This window comes from Crotalus tigris, unplaced genomic scaffold, assembly GCF_016545835.1.
Source record: "Crotalus tigris isolate CLP2741 ecotype Arizona unplaced genomic scaffold, ASM1654583v1 scf7180000024308.805542, whole genome shotgun sequence".
NCBI classification, from domain to species: domain Eukaryota; kingdom Metazoa; phylum Chordata; class Lepidosauria; order Squamata; family Viperidae; genus Crotalus; species Crotalus tigris.
This window is the reverse complement of record NW_024100480.1, coordinates 137501-155626: the sequence shown is the minus strand read 5'-3', so window position 1 is coordinate 155626 and position 18126 is coordinate 137501. Positions and strand designations below refer to the sequence as shown.

The 18126-nt window shown below is 46.5% G+C and overlaps 1 protein-coding gene across 1 annotated transcript in view; it reads right to left on the bottom strand.

Annotated features, from left to right (window-relative positions):
• Positions 1–2776: 2776 nt before the first annotated feature.
• The window catches only part of SLC35B4 (solute carrier family 35 member B4), a 19429-nt gene continuing 4079 nt past the window's right edge, over positions 2777–18126 (bottom strand). Inside the window, exons 3-10 of the mRNA XM_039324749.1 lie at positions 17716–17818; positions 16814–16863; positions 14699–14780; positions 10577–10640; positions 9308–9417; positions 8640–8715; positions 7619–7694; positions 2777–6245 (exon numbers count right to left, since the gene is read on the bottom strand). Of these exons, the coding sequence (XP_039180683.1) occupies positions 5993–6245; positions 7619–7694; positions 8640–8715; positions 9308–9417; positions 10577–10640; positions 14699–14780; positions 16814–16863; positions 17716–17818 (814 nt within the window). The 3' untranslated portion in view covers positions 2777–5992. The remainder of the gene's footprint in view (positions 6246–7618; positions 7695–8639; positions 8716–9307; positions 9418–10576; positions 10641–14698; positions 14781–16813; positions 16864–17715; positions 17819–18126) is intronic.

The following is an 18126-nucleotide window of genomic DNA, read 5'->3' as shown; positions in this document are numbered from 1 at the left end:
CATCTTCAGGCTGGTGTTTTCAGCTTCGTGCTTCGAGGAAGCACGAAGCTGAAAACACCAGCCTGAAGATGACGAAGCACGAAGCTGAAAACACCAGCCTGAAGATGACGAATGGGACTTCGTCGAAACGTCGCCAAGACACTTCCAATTTTACGCGGGAGAAAACCCGAATAACCAAAGACCTACATATATATATATATATATATATATACACACACACACATATAGTAGGGGGAAATGTAAATTATTGTTCTAAATAACATTACAATCTACTAAACATCTCTTGTCTTTTTTTACCCAGAAAACTCTGTCAAGCGGTTCAAGAGCCAGAAGAAAATATATATAAGTTTTCTTCCGGCTCTTGAATCACTTGACGGGATTTTTCTGGCTAAAAAAGACAAGAGCTCTTTATAGATTATAATGTTATTTAGAACAATGATTTCTATTTTCCCCTCCCACAATGTCAGGAACCTTTTGGTCCATATAAAATATATGTGCAAAAAAGTTTTCTTCCGGCTCTTGAACCACTCGACAGATTTTTTTTTTTTCCTGGCTAAAAAAAGACGAGATGTTTTAGTAGACTATAATGTTATTTAGGACAATAATTTACATTTTCCCCCTCTCCTAATGTCTGGAACCTTGTTGGTCCGTATAAAACGAGCGCCTGATGGGTTTCAAAACATTTGTCGTATCTTTTTAGCGCCTTTTAAATCAAGACTTCCAGGTGTGAAGTTGGGGGGGGGGTGTCGTTCTTTTTAATTTCCAAGAGTGAGTCTTGGGTTTTGATGCGCTAGCTTTGAGACCCCAGGCTCTTCGTTGTGTTGTCCAGGGAGTCCTCAACTTAACAACCACAGCTGAGCCCAAAATGTCCGTTACTAAGGGAAACCTTTTAAGTGATTTCTCCCCTCCCCTTCCATTTTACAACTTTTCTTGTTGAGGGAATCACCGCAGTTGTTAAGCAAGCCACACAGTTGTTAAGTGTCTCTGGCTTCTCCCACTGATTTTGTCATGTCCCAACAGGGGATCAGCTGACCCTGGGACACTGCAACCGTCCTAAGTACATGCCAGTTGCCAAGTCTCTTAATTTTGATGACGTGACCTTGCGGGATGCTGTGTGAGAAGCCAGCATTAACTCCCTTTTTCCGGCGCCGTTGTAACTCTTGAACGGTCACTAAATGAACAGTTGTACGTCGAGGACTTCCTGAACAATCTTTCTGACGTTCCCTGCACATTCCTGGGCTCACTGCCGACACCACCACAGGGTCTGCATAGGTAAGTACGCACACTTCTAGAGGACACAGGTGTGTGCCTAACACACAAACCTCGTTGCAAACACTCAGCATCCTTTGACGCAGAAGCGGATCAAGCAACAGCAAAAAACCACCAAAGGATTTTATTTCAGAAATCCACGGAGCGAGCAGCTCTCTCTGGATCTGGACTCCACACCTGTTAGGGTATGAATACGGAGTCCTGGACTTACAATAATTCATTTAGTGGCCAGTTACAGCAGCACTGAGGGTGATTTATGACCCCGTTTCATACTTACGACCGCTGCAGCCACTTGATCAAAATTCGCTTGGCAACTGATTCGTATTTATGACGGTCGCAGCGTCCCAGGGTCATGTGATTCCCTTTGGCGACCTTCAGACCAGGGGAAGCCAGATTCACTTAACAACCATGTGACTCACTTAACAACTGGAGTGATTCCCTTGGCTCCCGTTTCAGCAACAAAAGTTGTGTTGCGGGCATTTGGCGCGCCACAATTGCACAAGGGCCGAGAGTCAAATGAGCGTCAAAACAAAATTGGCGTTCGCTCACCCAGCGTCGCAGGGAATTAAAATTGGGGGCCGAAATTGTTCCGTCCACTGAATTTCGTGAAAAATATACACCAAATTGAGGCAGGGACTAAAGGAATTCTGGGAGTTGAAGTGGCAGCAGAGGCTGACAAAACACCAGCTTATAAAGACAGGGGAAAAAAAATGGATCAGGAAATCTGTGTTTTGCAAATATTCTTTATTGAATAAATTCCATTTTCAGCCAGTATCGTTTTTTTTTTAAAATAGACATCCATACGATAATCTCATTACGCCTTGCCGAAGTTTCACTTTTCAAACCTAAGAGTTTCAACGCATTAATTAAAATTCTTGTCTTCTTGCTTCCCACCTTGGGCCTATCTATACTCAACAAAGTTTATGGGGAAAAGGATCCCATCGAAGCGTCCCCGAAGTGTGTGAGGGTGAGGTATTGTGTTTGCAGAAAATATCGGATTTACAATTAAACAGAAGAATGATTGTGTTGCTGAGACAAACCAGTTTTGATGTATCCGGTTCACAACTGTTGTGTTTATTTTCCTGCAACAGACACATTACGTCTAGACCAGGGGGTCTTCAAACTTGGCCCTTTGATGACTTGTGGACTTCAACTCCCAGAATTCCTCAGCCAGGCATGCTGGCTGAGGAATTCTGGGAATTGAAGTCCACACCTCTTAAAATAGCCAAGGTTGAGAAACACCAGTTTAGCTCTTTCTGAATTAGCATTATTTTCCCTTCACATTATGTCAGGGGTCTTCAAACTTGGTCCTTTGATGACCTGTGGACTTCAACTCCCAGAATTCCTCAGCCACCATGGGGGAACCATGGCCCCCTCATGACTTGTGGACTTCAACTCCCAGAATTCCTGAGCTAGCATGGGGGAACTATGGCCCCCTCATGACTTGTGGACTTCAGCTCCCAGAATTCCTCAGCCAGGCACATTGGCTGAGGAATTCTGGGAATTGAAGTCCACACCTCTTAAAATGGCCGAGGATGAGAAACACCAGTTTAGCTCTTTCTGAATTAGCATTATTTCCCCCTCATATTATGTCAGGGTTTCAAACTTAGCCCTTTTATGACTTGTGTATAATAATGCTAACTCATTTTAAGCATGCCTGGCTGAGGAATTCTGGGAGTTGAAGTCCACAAGTCATCAAAGGGCCAGTTGACTAGCTAATGCAATGTGGGTTTATTGGTGGGTGACCAAAAGCACCGTTCAAAACATCTTCCTGTTGGCTACCGGATTAACTTTTTTTCTGGTTTGGCACCAAGTGCTCAACTCAGCGGTTGGCTTCTCACAAACCGACATACACCAGTGGAAAGAAACAAACCAGGTTTAAGGGGAACCTAGTTTAATCTTGCTGGCTGCTTGCTACCATTCTAGCTTTTAAGGGAGCTGCTTGAGCCCCCCAACTGCGTTTCCATGCATGCTTGTGCGTGCCTTCCTAGCTTAAAGGGACCCACAAGGGCCCACCCCAAAGCATCACAATTTTAACACAACCCAATTCGGGTACAGTGAAGATGGGGAAATTTCCCCAAAACAATAAGAACAACAATGGCGCTTTTTCAACTCAACCTTGCCTGATTCTCGGCAACCAGACAAAGCTTTGCCATGTTTTTTTGAAGTGGCTTGCCATTGCTTCCTTTCCAGGGCTCAGGAAAACTGTGTGGCTGTTTTGAAGGCTTTGCGCCTAAAACGGGACTAGAACTCACAGTCTGTTTTGAAGGCTTTGCGCCTAAAACGGGACGAGAACTCATAGTCTCCTGGTTTTCTGGGGCCTTAACTGCTTCACCGATGTAACCAAAATTCAGACGAGATGCCTTTAGGGGGCAAAAAAAGAACGAAAGAAAACACTTCACCGTTATGTAGACCGGTGTTCCTCAACCTCGCCAACTTTAGATACATGGAATTCAAACTCCCAGAATTCCCCAGCCGGTGGAATTCTGGGCGTTGAAGTCCCACCCATTTTAAAGTTGTTGAGAATTGAGGAACACGGATTTATAGCACCGAGGAAAGGAACTCTGCTTGCTTGTCAGTGCAGATTATAAATATAAATATGCAAAAATGTTGCCCCCCCCCCCAAAATTAAATAAACCCTCAAAATCTACAGCTGCTTAAAGGAGGCGGTCACAGAGTAAGAATACTCGTGGCCCTCCCATCAAGAAGGGGAGCAGAGAAGGGTATTTATATTTGTTCATAGGGAGACCTGGTTTGGAGAAGACCTTGTCATAGACAAGGTAGACCAGGAACCCTTGCAGGGCTTCCATTTTAAATTCAGAAACCAGTTTCCTAGATGGCTCAGAATTGTATAGCTTATTCAGTCTGTCATTCCTGGACAACATCTTCCTTCAAATAGTCCCTAAAGAACAGAAGATCAGAGGAAACATTGGCGCCACCTCTACATTAGTGTCTCTCAACCTTAACAACTTTCAGAGGTTTGTGGACTTCAACTCCCAGAATCCATCATGAGTTGGAGTCGACATGACTTCTTGAAGGCGTTGAGGTTGAGAAAGACTGCTCTGGATTGCCCCCAAGGAACCCGAGAGATAGCCACCCTGTCTGGCCAAGACTTCTGTCTATTCAAGAAAGTTGGATAGTCTTCCTTGTCCTTCACCAATAGATATTCTAGACCACGGTGTCCAACCGTGCCCACTTTAAGACCTGTGGACTTCAACTCCTAGAATTCCTCAGCCAGCATGGCTGGCTGGGGAATTCTGGAAAGTCCACAAGTGTTGTGATTCCGTGCCAGCCTGTGATCCCTGTAGTTGAGTCTGGGGAATCAGAGGAGGAGGGGGGGGGGCTGGAGAGCCATGAGAGGAGGAGGAAGACTCTGATGAGCTGCAGGACTTACAGACTGATGAGGAGGCTGATCCTTCCACTCGTGATCCAGCTGAGCCAGCTGTGCTAGGAAGCTGAGTCAGACTTGGAGGAAGCATAGCTGGAAAACCTCAGAGCCGCTCGTAATCACAGACAGGTCACACGAGTAGGACAGAGGGAGGCAATGGGGTGACTCCAGGGGAGGAGGAGAAAGCAGTGAGAAGCCACACCTTGGGAGCTACGTAACAAAAAGGGAAGGTGTGAACAGGGCTGGTTGCTGGGAGGCAACCGTTTGCAAAGAACCTCAGTGTCAAGAGATCACGGTCTGTTTATTTTGCCTGTGAGTTATTTCCTGTTTGATTCGTGCTCCGTTTTGCTTTTGGACAAGGTCTCCTGTTGGAAAAGCGTTCTGTTGCTTTTGGTTTTCTGGGACAACTATCAGGTCTGTAACTCAAATAAAAAGGGTTTATTTTTCCAGTCTACCGTTAAAAGAAGGATTGTCTTTGTGAAGTAACAAGGACGTATGTAGGCTGGGACAGAACAACAGGTTTTAAAAATGGCCAAGGTTGGACACCACACACCTATTATAGATGAAGGTCATGAGATTTCGTTTGTTTGTGTATATTGGGGAGAAAGATCTGGAGAGCTATCCACAAATTAACCGACACAGAAAGAGCTGCTGCTTGGTCAATCTGGTTTCTGAGGAACCAACTTTGGATGCTGCTTGTTGGGCCAAGATCACAGACAGGTGGTCAACGCTCCATTCCAACCTCAAAGCAACCCGACAGCTGTCCAGATCTTCTTAAGCCCTGCCCAAGGACACCCAGTTCTCATTGGTAGGACTCTGCTGTCCCCAATGGGCCACAAACTTCTGCGGATGGCCTTCAACCGTGGCCTCATGGAAGGGGCGAACGGGCCATTCCTTCACCGCAGACCAAACTATCACATAACGACTTCCACAGCTATTCCTTTTAAAGTCCGCGCTTGATGCCAATAATTTGATATCCATGAACCAAAAGCAGGGTTTTGGGTTTTTTTGCAAACTCCGGGGGCAAAACTAGCCAATTCATGGAGTCGCTGGAGGCGTGGATCAGATTCTTCTTGACAAAGAAACCCCCTTATCGTTGTCACCCCCCACAACCCAAAGACGGAAAAAACCGTTTCCCCTTTCTCCTGGGGATGTGCATCAGCTTGGCCCAGCCAAGATTTGCGACTTGTGTGGTACAAAAATCAACCCTCCCGTCCGGACAACGGAGAATCTGACTCCGTTTTGTCCGACGGTGCAAAACGTTCTAGTAGTAAAAGCCCCACCAGTCCAGTGGAGAGGACTTCTTCCCCCCCCCCCCCAAGGACATCTCCATCATCATTCCTGCTTCTTCTCCACCTTCCTGGGTCCACAAGGTCGGACCAATCCCAGGTTCTTCCACACTTCCGTATACAACAGCATTCCCAGGAAGACCAAAAAGGTGCCCAGCCAATGCCAAACGGTGAAGGGGTTCCGGAAGTAGAGGATGGAGAAGATCAGGCTGACGAACTTCCGCAACGTCACGACCAGCGTGACGGTCAAGGAGGTGCACTCGGTGGTCAAGGTGAAGACCCCTCGGATGCAGATGTATCTGGGAAAGGGGCTGGAGTTAAGGGAAAGACAAACACACACAAAAAAGAGGAGACTGGAGAAGATGTGAAGATGGGTGTCCATCCACCGGTGACACTGTGAGGTTCGACGTGGCTGTGGTCACTTCTCCAAAGGAGAACTTTTTCCGGAGAGTTTCTGGTAGATTGGCTAGATATTCTGTTTATTTAACACTTCTACAGACCTGCCCATCTTACAGTCGACACTGCGTTGGTTCCCGATCAAAAGCGAAAACATAAAAACCACGATAACGTGATTAAAAATGCAATCAAACTAAGCGCATTCAAAACATGAAAAGCAGCAAAAAGCTGGTGCCGATCGTATTGTCACGGCTCTTGGGAAAAAAAGCTTTATGGAAGGTTAAAAGGGTGGGGGGCCTGCTGAATTTTGGGGTGTCTTTCATAGGGAAGCAGCTCCCTAGCTGCCTTCAGATGGAAATATTTAGGGGAAGGGACAAGGACAGTGTCCACCCTATCTGGAGGAGGAGGAGGAGGAGGAGGAAGAAGAAGAAAAAGAAAAAGAAGAGGAGGAAGAAGAAGAGGAGGAGGAGGAGGAAGATGATGAAGAGGAGGAGGAGGAAGCAGATGATGAAGAAGAAGGAGGAGGAGGAAGAAGAAAAAGAAGAGGAGGAGGAAGAAGAAGAGGAAGAAGAAGAGGAGGAGGAAGAAGAAAAAGAAAGAAGAGGAGGAGGAAGAAGAAGAGGAAGAAGAAGAAGAGGAGGAAGCAGATGATGAAGGAGGAGAAGGAAGAAGAAAAAGAAAAAGAAGAGGAGGAAGAAGAAGAAGAAGAGGAAGAAGAAAGAAGAAGAGGAGGAGGAGGACGAGGAGGAAGAAGAAAAAGAAAAAGAGGAGGAGGAAGAAGAAGAGGAAGAGGAAGAAGAAAAAAAAGAGGAAGAGGAAGAAGAAGAGGAGGAGGAGGAAGAAGAAGAAGAGGAGGAGAAGAGGAAGAAGAAGAAGAAAAAGAAGAGGAGGAAGAAGAAGAAGAGGACAATCTGAGGGTGGCATGAAAAGAGGAATCAGCCTAGAATCTCTACACAGCCACAAGCGAACTAAGTCTCTCATTTGAGTGCCATTAATCCTTATCTAACTCTAACCAGCTGCTGACCTTAGTTGAGAAGATTCCTGTTCCCAGCCCAGCACTGATGAGGTAACCTAGTTGGGTCAGGAAACATCTGCCAGAAAACAACCAAGCTCAAAGGCCCCACAGAGAAAGGTGACACCGTTCAAAGGAAACCTTAACAAGACGCAGGATTTGGAGGAGTCGCCCTCCAGCATAGGGAACACAAGAACGTTGACTGAGCCTCAACCTCACCGTTACCGTCTGCTAGTCATTGTCCCCCCCCCCAAAAAAGGATACTGAGTTATGACATTCATCATGAGATACAGCCACATGATGGGGAGGCTGAGTCCAACCAACGGCACCTGGACGAGTCCTGTGGAGAAGAGAGGAGAGTGAGGTGGGACCCTTTCAAGAACATGCTTACGCTAAGCAACCGGTCTTAAGTTGAGTAACTGTCCTGAAGAGGACAACTCAACAGCTACCACATGTCGCGAATGAAACTTTGGCAGCTACGTGCCCCTTACCAATAGAGTAAAGGGGGGGAGGCATTGCTTTAGAATGGGTTAGATCAATGATGGTGAACCTTTTAGAGACCGAGTGCCCAAACTGCAACCCAAAACCCACTTATGCATCGTCGGGTGCCAGGTGGATGTGGCCCATTGGGTGGGCGTGGCTGCGGTAGTAACAGCAGACTGGGTGGGACTAAAAAGTTCAATCAATCCCAACTTTGCAAGATCTTTTTTTTCCCCGCGAGAAGTTGAAATTGACTGATTGATTGAACCTTTTTTTTTGCACACGGCGGCAGAGGCCTAAAACGAAAAGGTTTTATAAAACCCAGCTGAAGGCCTAGGACTGGGGCGATGGCACGCGTGCCCACAGAGAGGGCTCTGAGTGCCGCCTCTGGCATGCGTGCCATAGCTTCGCCACCACTGGGTTAGATGGAGCAACGAAACCTCTACAACTCTGCTCAAGACTGGGAGCCTAAAACCTTTCCAAGGACACCGCAGCAGATGTGGAGAGGAAGCGGACGGTTCCCATAACAAAGTGAAATGGTTTACGTGGACTAGGTGAGAGGGTGGGGGTTTGGCCGGAGAAATTATGGTTTAATTCTATGAAAACGGTGTCCGGGCACCTCAGAATTAGCTTGAATACACATGACATGTATTCAATAAACAGTTAAGATTTTCGGAAATGGAATGAACCTGGAGTTTGATCTGGATTCTCGAGCTGGATGTTGACATCGGATTCCTTCTAATTTTAAGCGGCACCCACCATACTTCGGTTTCAAATTAAAAACAAGGACACCAGATAAACTCACTGGATTGACTAAAGAGAAGTCCATGTCGGTAAATATCTGGAGCCAGAAAGAGAAATCCGGGAAGAGGCAGGCCGTGCTAGGAGGAAATATAAAACAACAGTTTTGGGAACAGAAGCAGCAAAATTAAGTTTGCATCACCATCACGCCTGCAGATCCTGGAGCATAGCTGAAGAGGGGAAGTATACCCATCTTAAAGCCTACTGCCCGGAGAATTCTGGGAGTTGAAGTCCTCCCATCTTAAAGCAGGCTGGCTGGGGAATTCTGGGAGTTTGAAGTCCACTCATCTCAAAGCATGCTGGCTGGGGAATTCTGGGAGTTGAAGTCCTCCCATCTTACAGCATGCTGGCTGGGGAATTCTGAGAGTTGAAGTCCTCCCATCTTACAGCATGCTGGCTGGGGAATTCTGGGAGTTGAAGTCCATCTTAAAGCAGGCTGGCTGGGGAATTCTGGGAGCTGAAGTCCACCTGTCTTAAAGCATGCTGGCTGGGGAATTCTGGGAATTGAAGCCCACCCATCTTAAACTGTGCTCGCTAGGGAATTCTGGGAGTTGAAGTCCACCCATCTCAAACCATGCTGGCTGGGGGATTCTACAGTAATCTGACATCTGGGGGAAGCCACTTAACTCCTGCAAACTGCAACCAGATAAAATGGAGGATGGACATTCTTACATTGTAGAACAAGGCCTCCTTGGAGTGTTTTCCAAACTTCTTATAGATGGTTTCCTGGAAGATGCCCATCAGGGCTGACATGAGGAGGGCAAAGGTCAAGGCCGCAATTCCTAAAACATATAATGGTCGAGACCAATATTCCGGATCTGCCCTTCAGCAGGAAATCCTCTTCCTCCTCCTCGCCTCCTTTACTTCACAAACCCCGCTCCCTTCTAGCACTGATGCTGTTCCCTAATTGGGTCATGAAACGTCTGCAAGGAAACCACCAAGCTCAGAGAGCACCAAGGACTACACAGTTCTTCTCTTTCTCTCCTTCCTTCCTCCCTCCCTCCCTTTTCTTTCCTTATTCTATCTCCATCCTTGCTTCCATCCTTTTCTTTTTCCCTTCCTTCCTTCCTTTCTTCTCCTTCCTTCCTTCCTTCCTTGGACCCTGCATTTGAACCCCAAGCTATTGTCTCTTATTGGGAGTGGTTTTCTTTGCATACTTCTATGTAAACAGAAAGCAAACCTCCCTCCCTTCTAGCATGGATGATGTTACCTGGCTGGGTCATGAAACGTCTGTAAGAAAACAACCCAACTCAGAGAGCACCGAGGACCCCATGAAAACACATTCTTGGCCCTGTATAAAAATATTCTCTATGCACAGCCCCAGAAGACCAGCATTGGTACCCCCAACAGCCCACTCCCTTTCTTATTGTGTGAGTACTTTACGTGAGTCTTTCAACGGAGCGAACACACCCAAGGCTAATCCAGGTGAGCTTAGCAAAGACACGAGCGAGGAAGGCCCAGGTGGGGCCATAGTGAAAGTGTTTTCGGCCAGCGTGATTAACAATGAACCTGTGGACTCCATTGTGTAGGTGGAGGCAGCAACCACATCACAACTTTAATCAAAACCCTGGCCAAAGTACAAAAAAAAAAAAAAAAAAAAGCTGGCAACAGAACAAAGAGGGCAAGGCCGGGCCACAGATTGCATCCGATTTAATATGAAGTTTAAATGAATCAGGTGCAATTCAATGATTACATAAATTATGACGATGATTGTTCTTTTGGAATCGCCCTCCTCCTCCTCCTGCCACGCTAAAAATTAAAATAATAATAATAATATGCGGTTGTTGGTTTTGGAGAGCCTTCAATCCATCCAAGGGTCCGTTTAAGTCCAATTTACACCGTTTGGTTTGGAAAGGGGATTCTGGTTTGTGTCCCCCTCCGCAATTGCATCTCCTCAGAAGAGGGTTACTGTGGGGAGGCGAGAGGGGGGCAGTTACAGACCTAGGAGCCACCAGAGGAAGGCAGAGATGCTCTCAGCGTCTTCACTCGCACCCGACACAGAGCTCTGGGAAGGAAGGAAGGAAGGAAGGAAGGAAGGAAGGAAGGAAGGAAGGAAGGAAGGAAGGAAGGAAGGAAGGAAGGAAGGAAAACAAAGGGAGTGAGGGAGGCAGGGAAGGAAGAAAAATGAAGGGAGGGAGGGAAGGAGAATGATGGGTGGATGGATCGAAGGAGGGCAGAAAAGGAGGGAGGGAAGAAAGAAAGAAAGAAAGAAAGAAAGAAAGAAAGAAAGAAAGAAAGAAAGAAAGAAAGAAAAAGAAAAAGAAAGAAAAAAAGAAAGAAAGAAGCAAGCAAGAAAGGAAGAAAGAAATAAAAGAAGAAAGAGAAAGAGAAAGAGGAAGGAAGGAAGGAAGGAAGGAAGGAAGGAAGGAAGGAAGGAAGGAAGGAGAAAGTAGGCAAGCAAGCAGGAAAGAAAGAAATAAAAGAAAAAGAAAGAGAAAGAAAAAGATAGAAAGAAATATAGAAAGAAATATGGACATTGAGTTAATACAGTTCTTATTGTTTTAATGAATGACAATTAAATATATAATTTTTCCAATATTCCTAAAAAATAATCATCATATTAATATAATATTTCTGTTCCTTTCAGTCATTTGGGTTGCCTTATCATCAATCCTGTTACAATCCTTGTTTTGGGGAAAGAGGAAATCAACTAAAATTAATATATGGAATACAGATTATAGAAATTAATTGTTAAGGAGTGTTTTTACAAATGTAACCCAGACAACACACTGTTTACCAATTATTGAGTGACTTATGCTTTGTTAAAAAAATTAATAAAATATATTATATAAAAAAAGAAAGAAATATAGAAAGAAAAAAAGAAAGGAAGAAAGGAAGAAAGAGAAAGAAAGAAAGAAAGAAAGGAAAGAAAGAAAGAAAGGAAAGAAAGAAAGAAAGAAAGAAAGAAAGAAAGAAAGAAAGAAAGAAAGAAAGAAAGAAAATATCAGCTTCTGCAACTGATCTGTTCTTACAAGATTTATCAACAGGCATCACATTAGGATAAAAGATTATAAATGAGGGCAACTGGTATATTACTGCAAAAGCCACCCATAAAAAAAAGCGTTGGATGGGAGGTTTTCCCTAAACCCCATTTGGCGAGGGGATTTTTCCCCCTGGCCAGCTCTGACCCTGAGACCTTAGCAGACAGGTTCCTGCTCTGAGATTCCTCCTCCTCCCTCCTCTTGGACCGAGTCCTCATGATCTCCACCAAAGATGGCAGGATCTTATTGGCAGCCACAGGCTGTCCGTCAACGCTGTTGCTTTGACAACAGTTTCATTCAGCCATTTTCCTTCTTACGTTTTACTCTTAGAATTAGATGATACTGGGGGGGGAGGAGGAATATGCATGAGAGTTTAGCTCAGTGGTTCTCAACCTTTTTAATGCTGCGACCCCCAACCGGTCGTAAGTCGAGGACTACTCAACCGGTCGTAAGTCGAGGACTGCTCAACTGATACAGCACTGTTTGCAGACTGGGACTTTTGGCGGGCTCAGCAGGGCAGAGACAGCCTGGACCATTCCTATTGGCTTTGGAAAGCCAATAGAATTAGACTCTATTCAAGAGAGCCTATTCTATTGGCTTTCCAAAGCCAACAGAATAAAAGGGAGTAGCACAGCTAAGGAAAAGGGGGGAAAATGGCGGACTGCGTTGTTTGGCGACCCCCGTGAAATGGTCGTTCGACCCAAAATGGGGTCCCGACCCACAGGTTGAGAACCACTGGTTTAGCTAGACATAACAATACTGGACCTAGTGTGAGAACCAAGGTTACTGAAATAAGAGACGATAAGGATTGGCGGGCTGAAGAACTGGAGGGAAAGCCTGCATTTCAAGCTAATTGGGGAATGAGATTTATGACTGTTAACTGGAGGAGGCAATGGTGCTTGGATACTACGTGCTCAGGGGAGGGGAATTCAGATTTTGGCTTCCCCTACGTACGTGCCGATGCTATGCTTCTTGAATAAAGATTCTTTAAGGTAAACAATGCCTCGAAGTTCTTTGAGGACTCTCATCTGTCGGAACCATGACATTGTCGGTGACTTACAACAGTTCATTCAGTGACCGTTCAAGGTTACAACAGCGCTGGGAAAAAAAGAGACCGAGGACCGTTTTCCACATGTCAGACCACTGCAGCCTCCCCTGTGTTCACGGGATCAAAACTCAAAGAGGCTCGGCAACTGGCATGTACTTAGGACGGTTGCAGTGCCCCTTAGGACGGTTGCAGTCCCCTTTTGCGACCTTCCGACAAGCAAAGTCAATGGGGGGAAAGCCCGATTCATTTTACAACCCTATTCCTCACTTAACCACTGCGGTTTATTCGCTTCACAACTGCGGCCCAAAAGGTCGTAAAACGGGGCAAAACTCACATAACAAATGTCTCGCTTTAACAACGGAAATTTGGGGCTCCCTCGCGGTCGTTAAGCCGAGGACCGCCTGCGTTGGAACGCTACAAGATCGATGCCCTTTGGTTGTTTGATTTCAAGTTTATTCTTATTTTATCTGCTTCCTCTTCTAGATTTCATTTCAGTTGACTTCTCTACAGGCCACTTTCAGTGGGCAGCTGCTCAAGGCTTTTATTGCTTTTATTATATTTGTCTTTTATTGCTTTTATTATATTTGTCTTTGCTTTTATTATATTTATTGCTTTTATTATATTTGTCTTGCATTTAATGTTTGTGTTTTTTTCTCTCGCCGCTGTTGCATTCTACCTTGCAACGACTTTGCTGACGGCCGACCGTCAATCAATCAAACAAACCCAGAAAATTTGAATGGGAAAAACGACAGCCCCCACCCCCTTTTTTTTTTAACAACTTGCCTGGCTTTTTCTGCACACCGCTGCAATTTTCCAACTTTATAATGCAACGGCATAGTCACGAAAATATTTCCTCCCCCCCCCAAAAAAAAGACAAGGGGGAGGGTCTACCTGACTAGCTAGTCTGGGCTGGGTCTGGGCCACCTGACCAGGTAAAAGATGAAACCACCTGGAGGGGCAAGACCCAGCTTGCCGCCAGCGTCCTTCTGCGGCCGTACGGAAAGACAAGTTTTGCGGCAGCCCATCCAAGAAGCCATTTCTTTATTTAAAACATTGATATAGCCGCCCATCTTCTAATTGACTTTGGGCGGCTGCCAATCCAAATTTAAAACAACATAAAAAAAAACACAACGTAATAAAAACTAAGTACACTCAAACCCAGAAAGGCAATAAAATCCTGGGGCCCAATCGTATCATCTCTTATCCCAGTTCTTGGAGGAAAGTCAAAGATCTTAAAAGGATGCAAATGACCAGCTGTCTGCAAGGAGTATAAATCCTTCCGTTCCCCACCTTCCTGTCAGAGCTGAAGAAGCTTCTGGGATGAAAAGCGAAACGTCTTCAAGGAAAAACAAGGAAGTCCAGTTGCCTCCTGAAAAAGCATCTTTGGGACAACCACAACCTGGATGAGGGAGAATCTCCATAAACAGATCTGGTAGGATGATGATCAGGGGGCTGGAGGCTAAAACATAGAAGGAACGGCTGCTGGAATTGGGAATGTCTCGTTTAATGAAGAGAAGGACGAGGGGGGACGTGATAGCAGTCTTCCAGTATCTCAGGGGCTGCCCCAAAGAAGAGGGAGTCAAGCACTTCTCCAAAGCCCCTGAAGGCAGGACAAGAAGCAACGGGTGGAAACTAACCAAGGAGAGAAGCAACCTGGAACTAAGGAGAAACTTCCTGACAGCTAGAACAATTAACCAGTGGAACTACCTGCCTCCAGAAGCGGTGAATGCTCCAACACTGGAAGTTTTTAAGAAGAGACTGGACAGCCATTTGTCCGAAATGGTATATAGCGTTTCCTGCCTGAGCAGGGGGTTGGACTAGATGACCTCCAAGGTCCCTTCCAACTTTATTACTATCATCATCATCATCATCATCATCATCATCATCATCTCTGATGCACCTTTGTGAGGCCAGGCACACTAATTTGGGCAGTGGTCTGTGCCCGGGAAGGGTGTGAGGCAGGCTAGGGTGTGTGTGTGTGTGTGTGTCTAATCTTGAAGACAGGTATTTGACAGGCAGGATAAGGGAGCTTACCACTTCTTTGGCTGACATGAGAGTACAGGTGAAAATGCCCAGAGAGACCAACGCTATAGAGATGTATTTGGAGAGAGTGTACCTGTGCAAGAGAAGGATGGGAGAGCTTCAACAGAAGGAACAACACAGCCCGAGACCCCCCCCCTCAGCTTTCCATGGGGAAACCCCTCCAAGTTTCGAGATTTGAGAATCTCAGCTTTTCAGCAAGAAAGGAAGACCCAGTCCAGTGGTGAAGGCACCTAGCTAGAAGCCAGGAGGAAGTGAGTTCTAGTCCTGTTCTAGACTTGAAAGCCACCTGGGTGTCTCTGGGCCACTGTCTTCTGGTCACTGGCCCAAAGTCACCCAGCCTGCTTTCATGCGTAAGGCAGGACTAGAACTCACCATCTCCTGTTGATTGGCCCAAAGCCACCCAGCCTGCTTTCATGACTAAGGTGGGACTAGAACTCACCGTCTCCTGGTGATTGGCCCAAAGCCACCCAGCCTGCTTTCATGACTAAGGCGGGACTAGAATTCACCGTCTCCTGGTTTCTCACCTAGTGATTTCACCACTAGACCAAACTGGCTCTCTCTTGGTCCCCAAAGAATGGTGCCTTTTTCCAAAGCAACAACACACAGGACCCCCCCACCCCACCCCACCCACAAACCATTTAAATCCCACACCCCCTCCAAGAATAACAGCAAGAAAACCATGTCAGGAATATTTAATTTGAGGAGGGGGTCTCTTGGAGGACAATGAGAACACGTCATCCCCCAAGCTTACTTCCCCTCCCATACACCAGTCTGGCTCTGCCCCTTGCAGAGGACACCCTCCCACCCAGCATTACTCAACCCCCCTTTCCTTCCTCCCCCCCCCCATTCTTCAGAAAACCAGGAAGTTGCGTTGATGTCGCCAACTCTCAAATTCCGCACATCCGGCTGTGAAAAGGACTCATAAAGATCTTGTTGAAAAATTGAAGGTCAAAAGCAGAGAGGGAGAGAGAGAAAGGGAAGCTCTTTAAAATCTTTGAACACCCCCCCCCCCGTGAATTCTACGTACCGGCAGTCCTCGGCTTACGACCCAATGGAGCCCCAAATTTTCCGTTCCTAAGTGAGACACTTGTGGAGTGAGATTTGCCCCATTTTCATCACCCTTCTTACCACAGCCGCCCAATGAATCGCTGCAGTTAAGTGCAGAAACTGACCAAGGAGAGAAGCAACCCAGAACTGAGAAGAAATTTCCTGACAGAAGGGACAATTAACCGGTGGAACAGCTTGCCATCAGAGGTTGTGGGTGCTCCAACACTGGACGTTTTTAAAGAAGAGACTGGACAGCCATTTGTCTGGAATAGTATAGGACAGGGGTAGGCAACCTTGGCTCTTTTATGACTGGCGGACTTCAACTCCCAGAATTCCTGAGCCAGCATGGCTCAGCTTGGAAACCTCTCCCTTTCCCCTCAGCATGGCTGGCTCAGGAATTCTGGGAGTTGAAGTCCACAAGTCATAAAAGAGCCAAGGTGGCCTACCTCTGTCTTAAGTCCTCCTGTTCGAAGTGGTGAGCCTCCTAGATCAGGGATAGGCAACCTTGGCTCATTTATGACTCGTGGACTTCAACTCCCAGAATTCCTGAGCCAGCCATGCTGAGGGGAAAGGGAGAGGTTTCCAAGCTGAGCCAGGCTGGCTGAGGAATTCTGGGAGTTGAAGTCCACGAGTCAGAAAAGAGCCCAGGTTGCCTACCCCTGGTCTAGGAGGCTCACCGCTTAGAACAGAAGGACTTAGGCCAGGGGTAGGCAACCTTGGCTCTTTTATGACTCGTGGACTTCAACTCCCAGAATTCCTGAGCCAGCATGAGGGAACTATGGCTCTCTTGATGACTGGTAGACTTCAACTCCCAGAATTTCTGAGCCGGCCATGCTGAGGGGAAAGGGAGAGGTTTCCAAACTGAGCCATGCTGGCTCAGGAATTCTGGGAGTTGAAGTCCATGAGTCATAAAAGAGCCAAGGTTGCCTACCCGTTATAGGGTTTCCTGCCTGAGCAGAGGGTTGGACTAGATGACCTCCAAGGTCCCTTCCAACTCTTGTTATTCTTTTCTATTCTATTGAACGCAAGCATCATGGCTACCGGAAGAAGCCATCTTACCTTTTCTTCAGGATGATGATTCCCAGCGCCATGCTGGCTATCAGAGAGCCCTACAAGGGAAGAAATGGAAAAGAAGGGGGGGGGAGAGACAGGTTAACAGCCGTCGGGATAGTAGAGGCCGAAAGAGCAGGTGGTCCTTGACTTATGACCAAAATCGAGCCCAACATTTCTGTGGCTAAGCGAGACAGTTCTCCAGTGACTTTTGCCCCACTGTACAGCCTTTCTTGCCCCGGTTGCTAAGTGAATCACTGCAGCAGTTAAGATAGCAGGAGGGTTGTTAAGTGAATCTGGCCAGCTGGGTGACTTTGGGCCAATCACCAGGAGACAGTGAGTTCTAGTCCCGCCTTAAGCATGAAATCCAGCTGAGTACTTTGGGCCAATCACTAGGCAATGGTGAGTTCTAGTCCCGCCTTAGGCGTGAAAGCTCATTGGGTGACTTTGGGCCAATCACCAGGAGACAGTGAGTTCTAGTCCCGCCTTAGGAATGAAAGACAGCTGGGTGACTTTGGGCCAATCACCAGGAGACAGTAAGTTCTAGTCCCACCTTAAGCATGAAATCCAGCTGAGTACTTTGGGCCAATCACTAGGCAATGGTGAGTTCTAGTCCCGCCTTAGGCGTGAAAGCTGGATGGGTGACTTTGGGCCAATCATCAGGAGATGGTGAGTTCTAGTCCCACCTTAGGAATGAAAGAGAGCTGGGTGACTTTGGGCCAATCACCAGCCAGCTAGGTGACTTTGGGCCAATCACTCTCTCTCTCAGCCCAACCTACCTCACAGGGCTGTTGTTGAGGAGGAGGAGGAAGTAGTAGATATGTTCATCTCCTTAAGTATATGAATAAAAACATTATAGTTGGGGATGTAAATAAATAAACAAAATACTAAAAACCGAGATCGAATCTCACCGATCTAAATATCATGTGCAGGGGCATCGCAATGTTCAGGTTGAGAGCGTAGTTGTTCACCACACTCACTGTGAAAAACATGCCCACCATAATGAGGTAGAACCTAGAAAGAAGAGAAGCACAAAGTTGTCACCTTCCACGTGACGTCGGAGGTGAATTTCCTCGAACGCAGGACCCCGCCCCATTTGAAATCCGTCCCCCCCCCCGCTTATTACCCAAACAGAAAGAAGGATCACAAATCAAATACAGATAGTCCTCAAGTTACTGGTTAGTAACACGGTCGCAAAAGGGGATCACATGATCCCAGCACGCCGCAACCGTCATAAGTACATGCCAGTTGCCAAGCCTCTGGATTTTGAACTTTTGTGGCACTGAAAAAAGCTGGAAATCACTGGTTTATTCTTTTTTCCC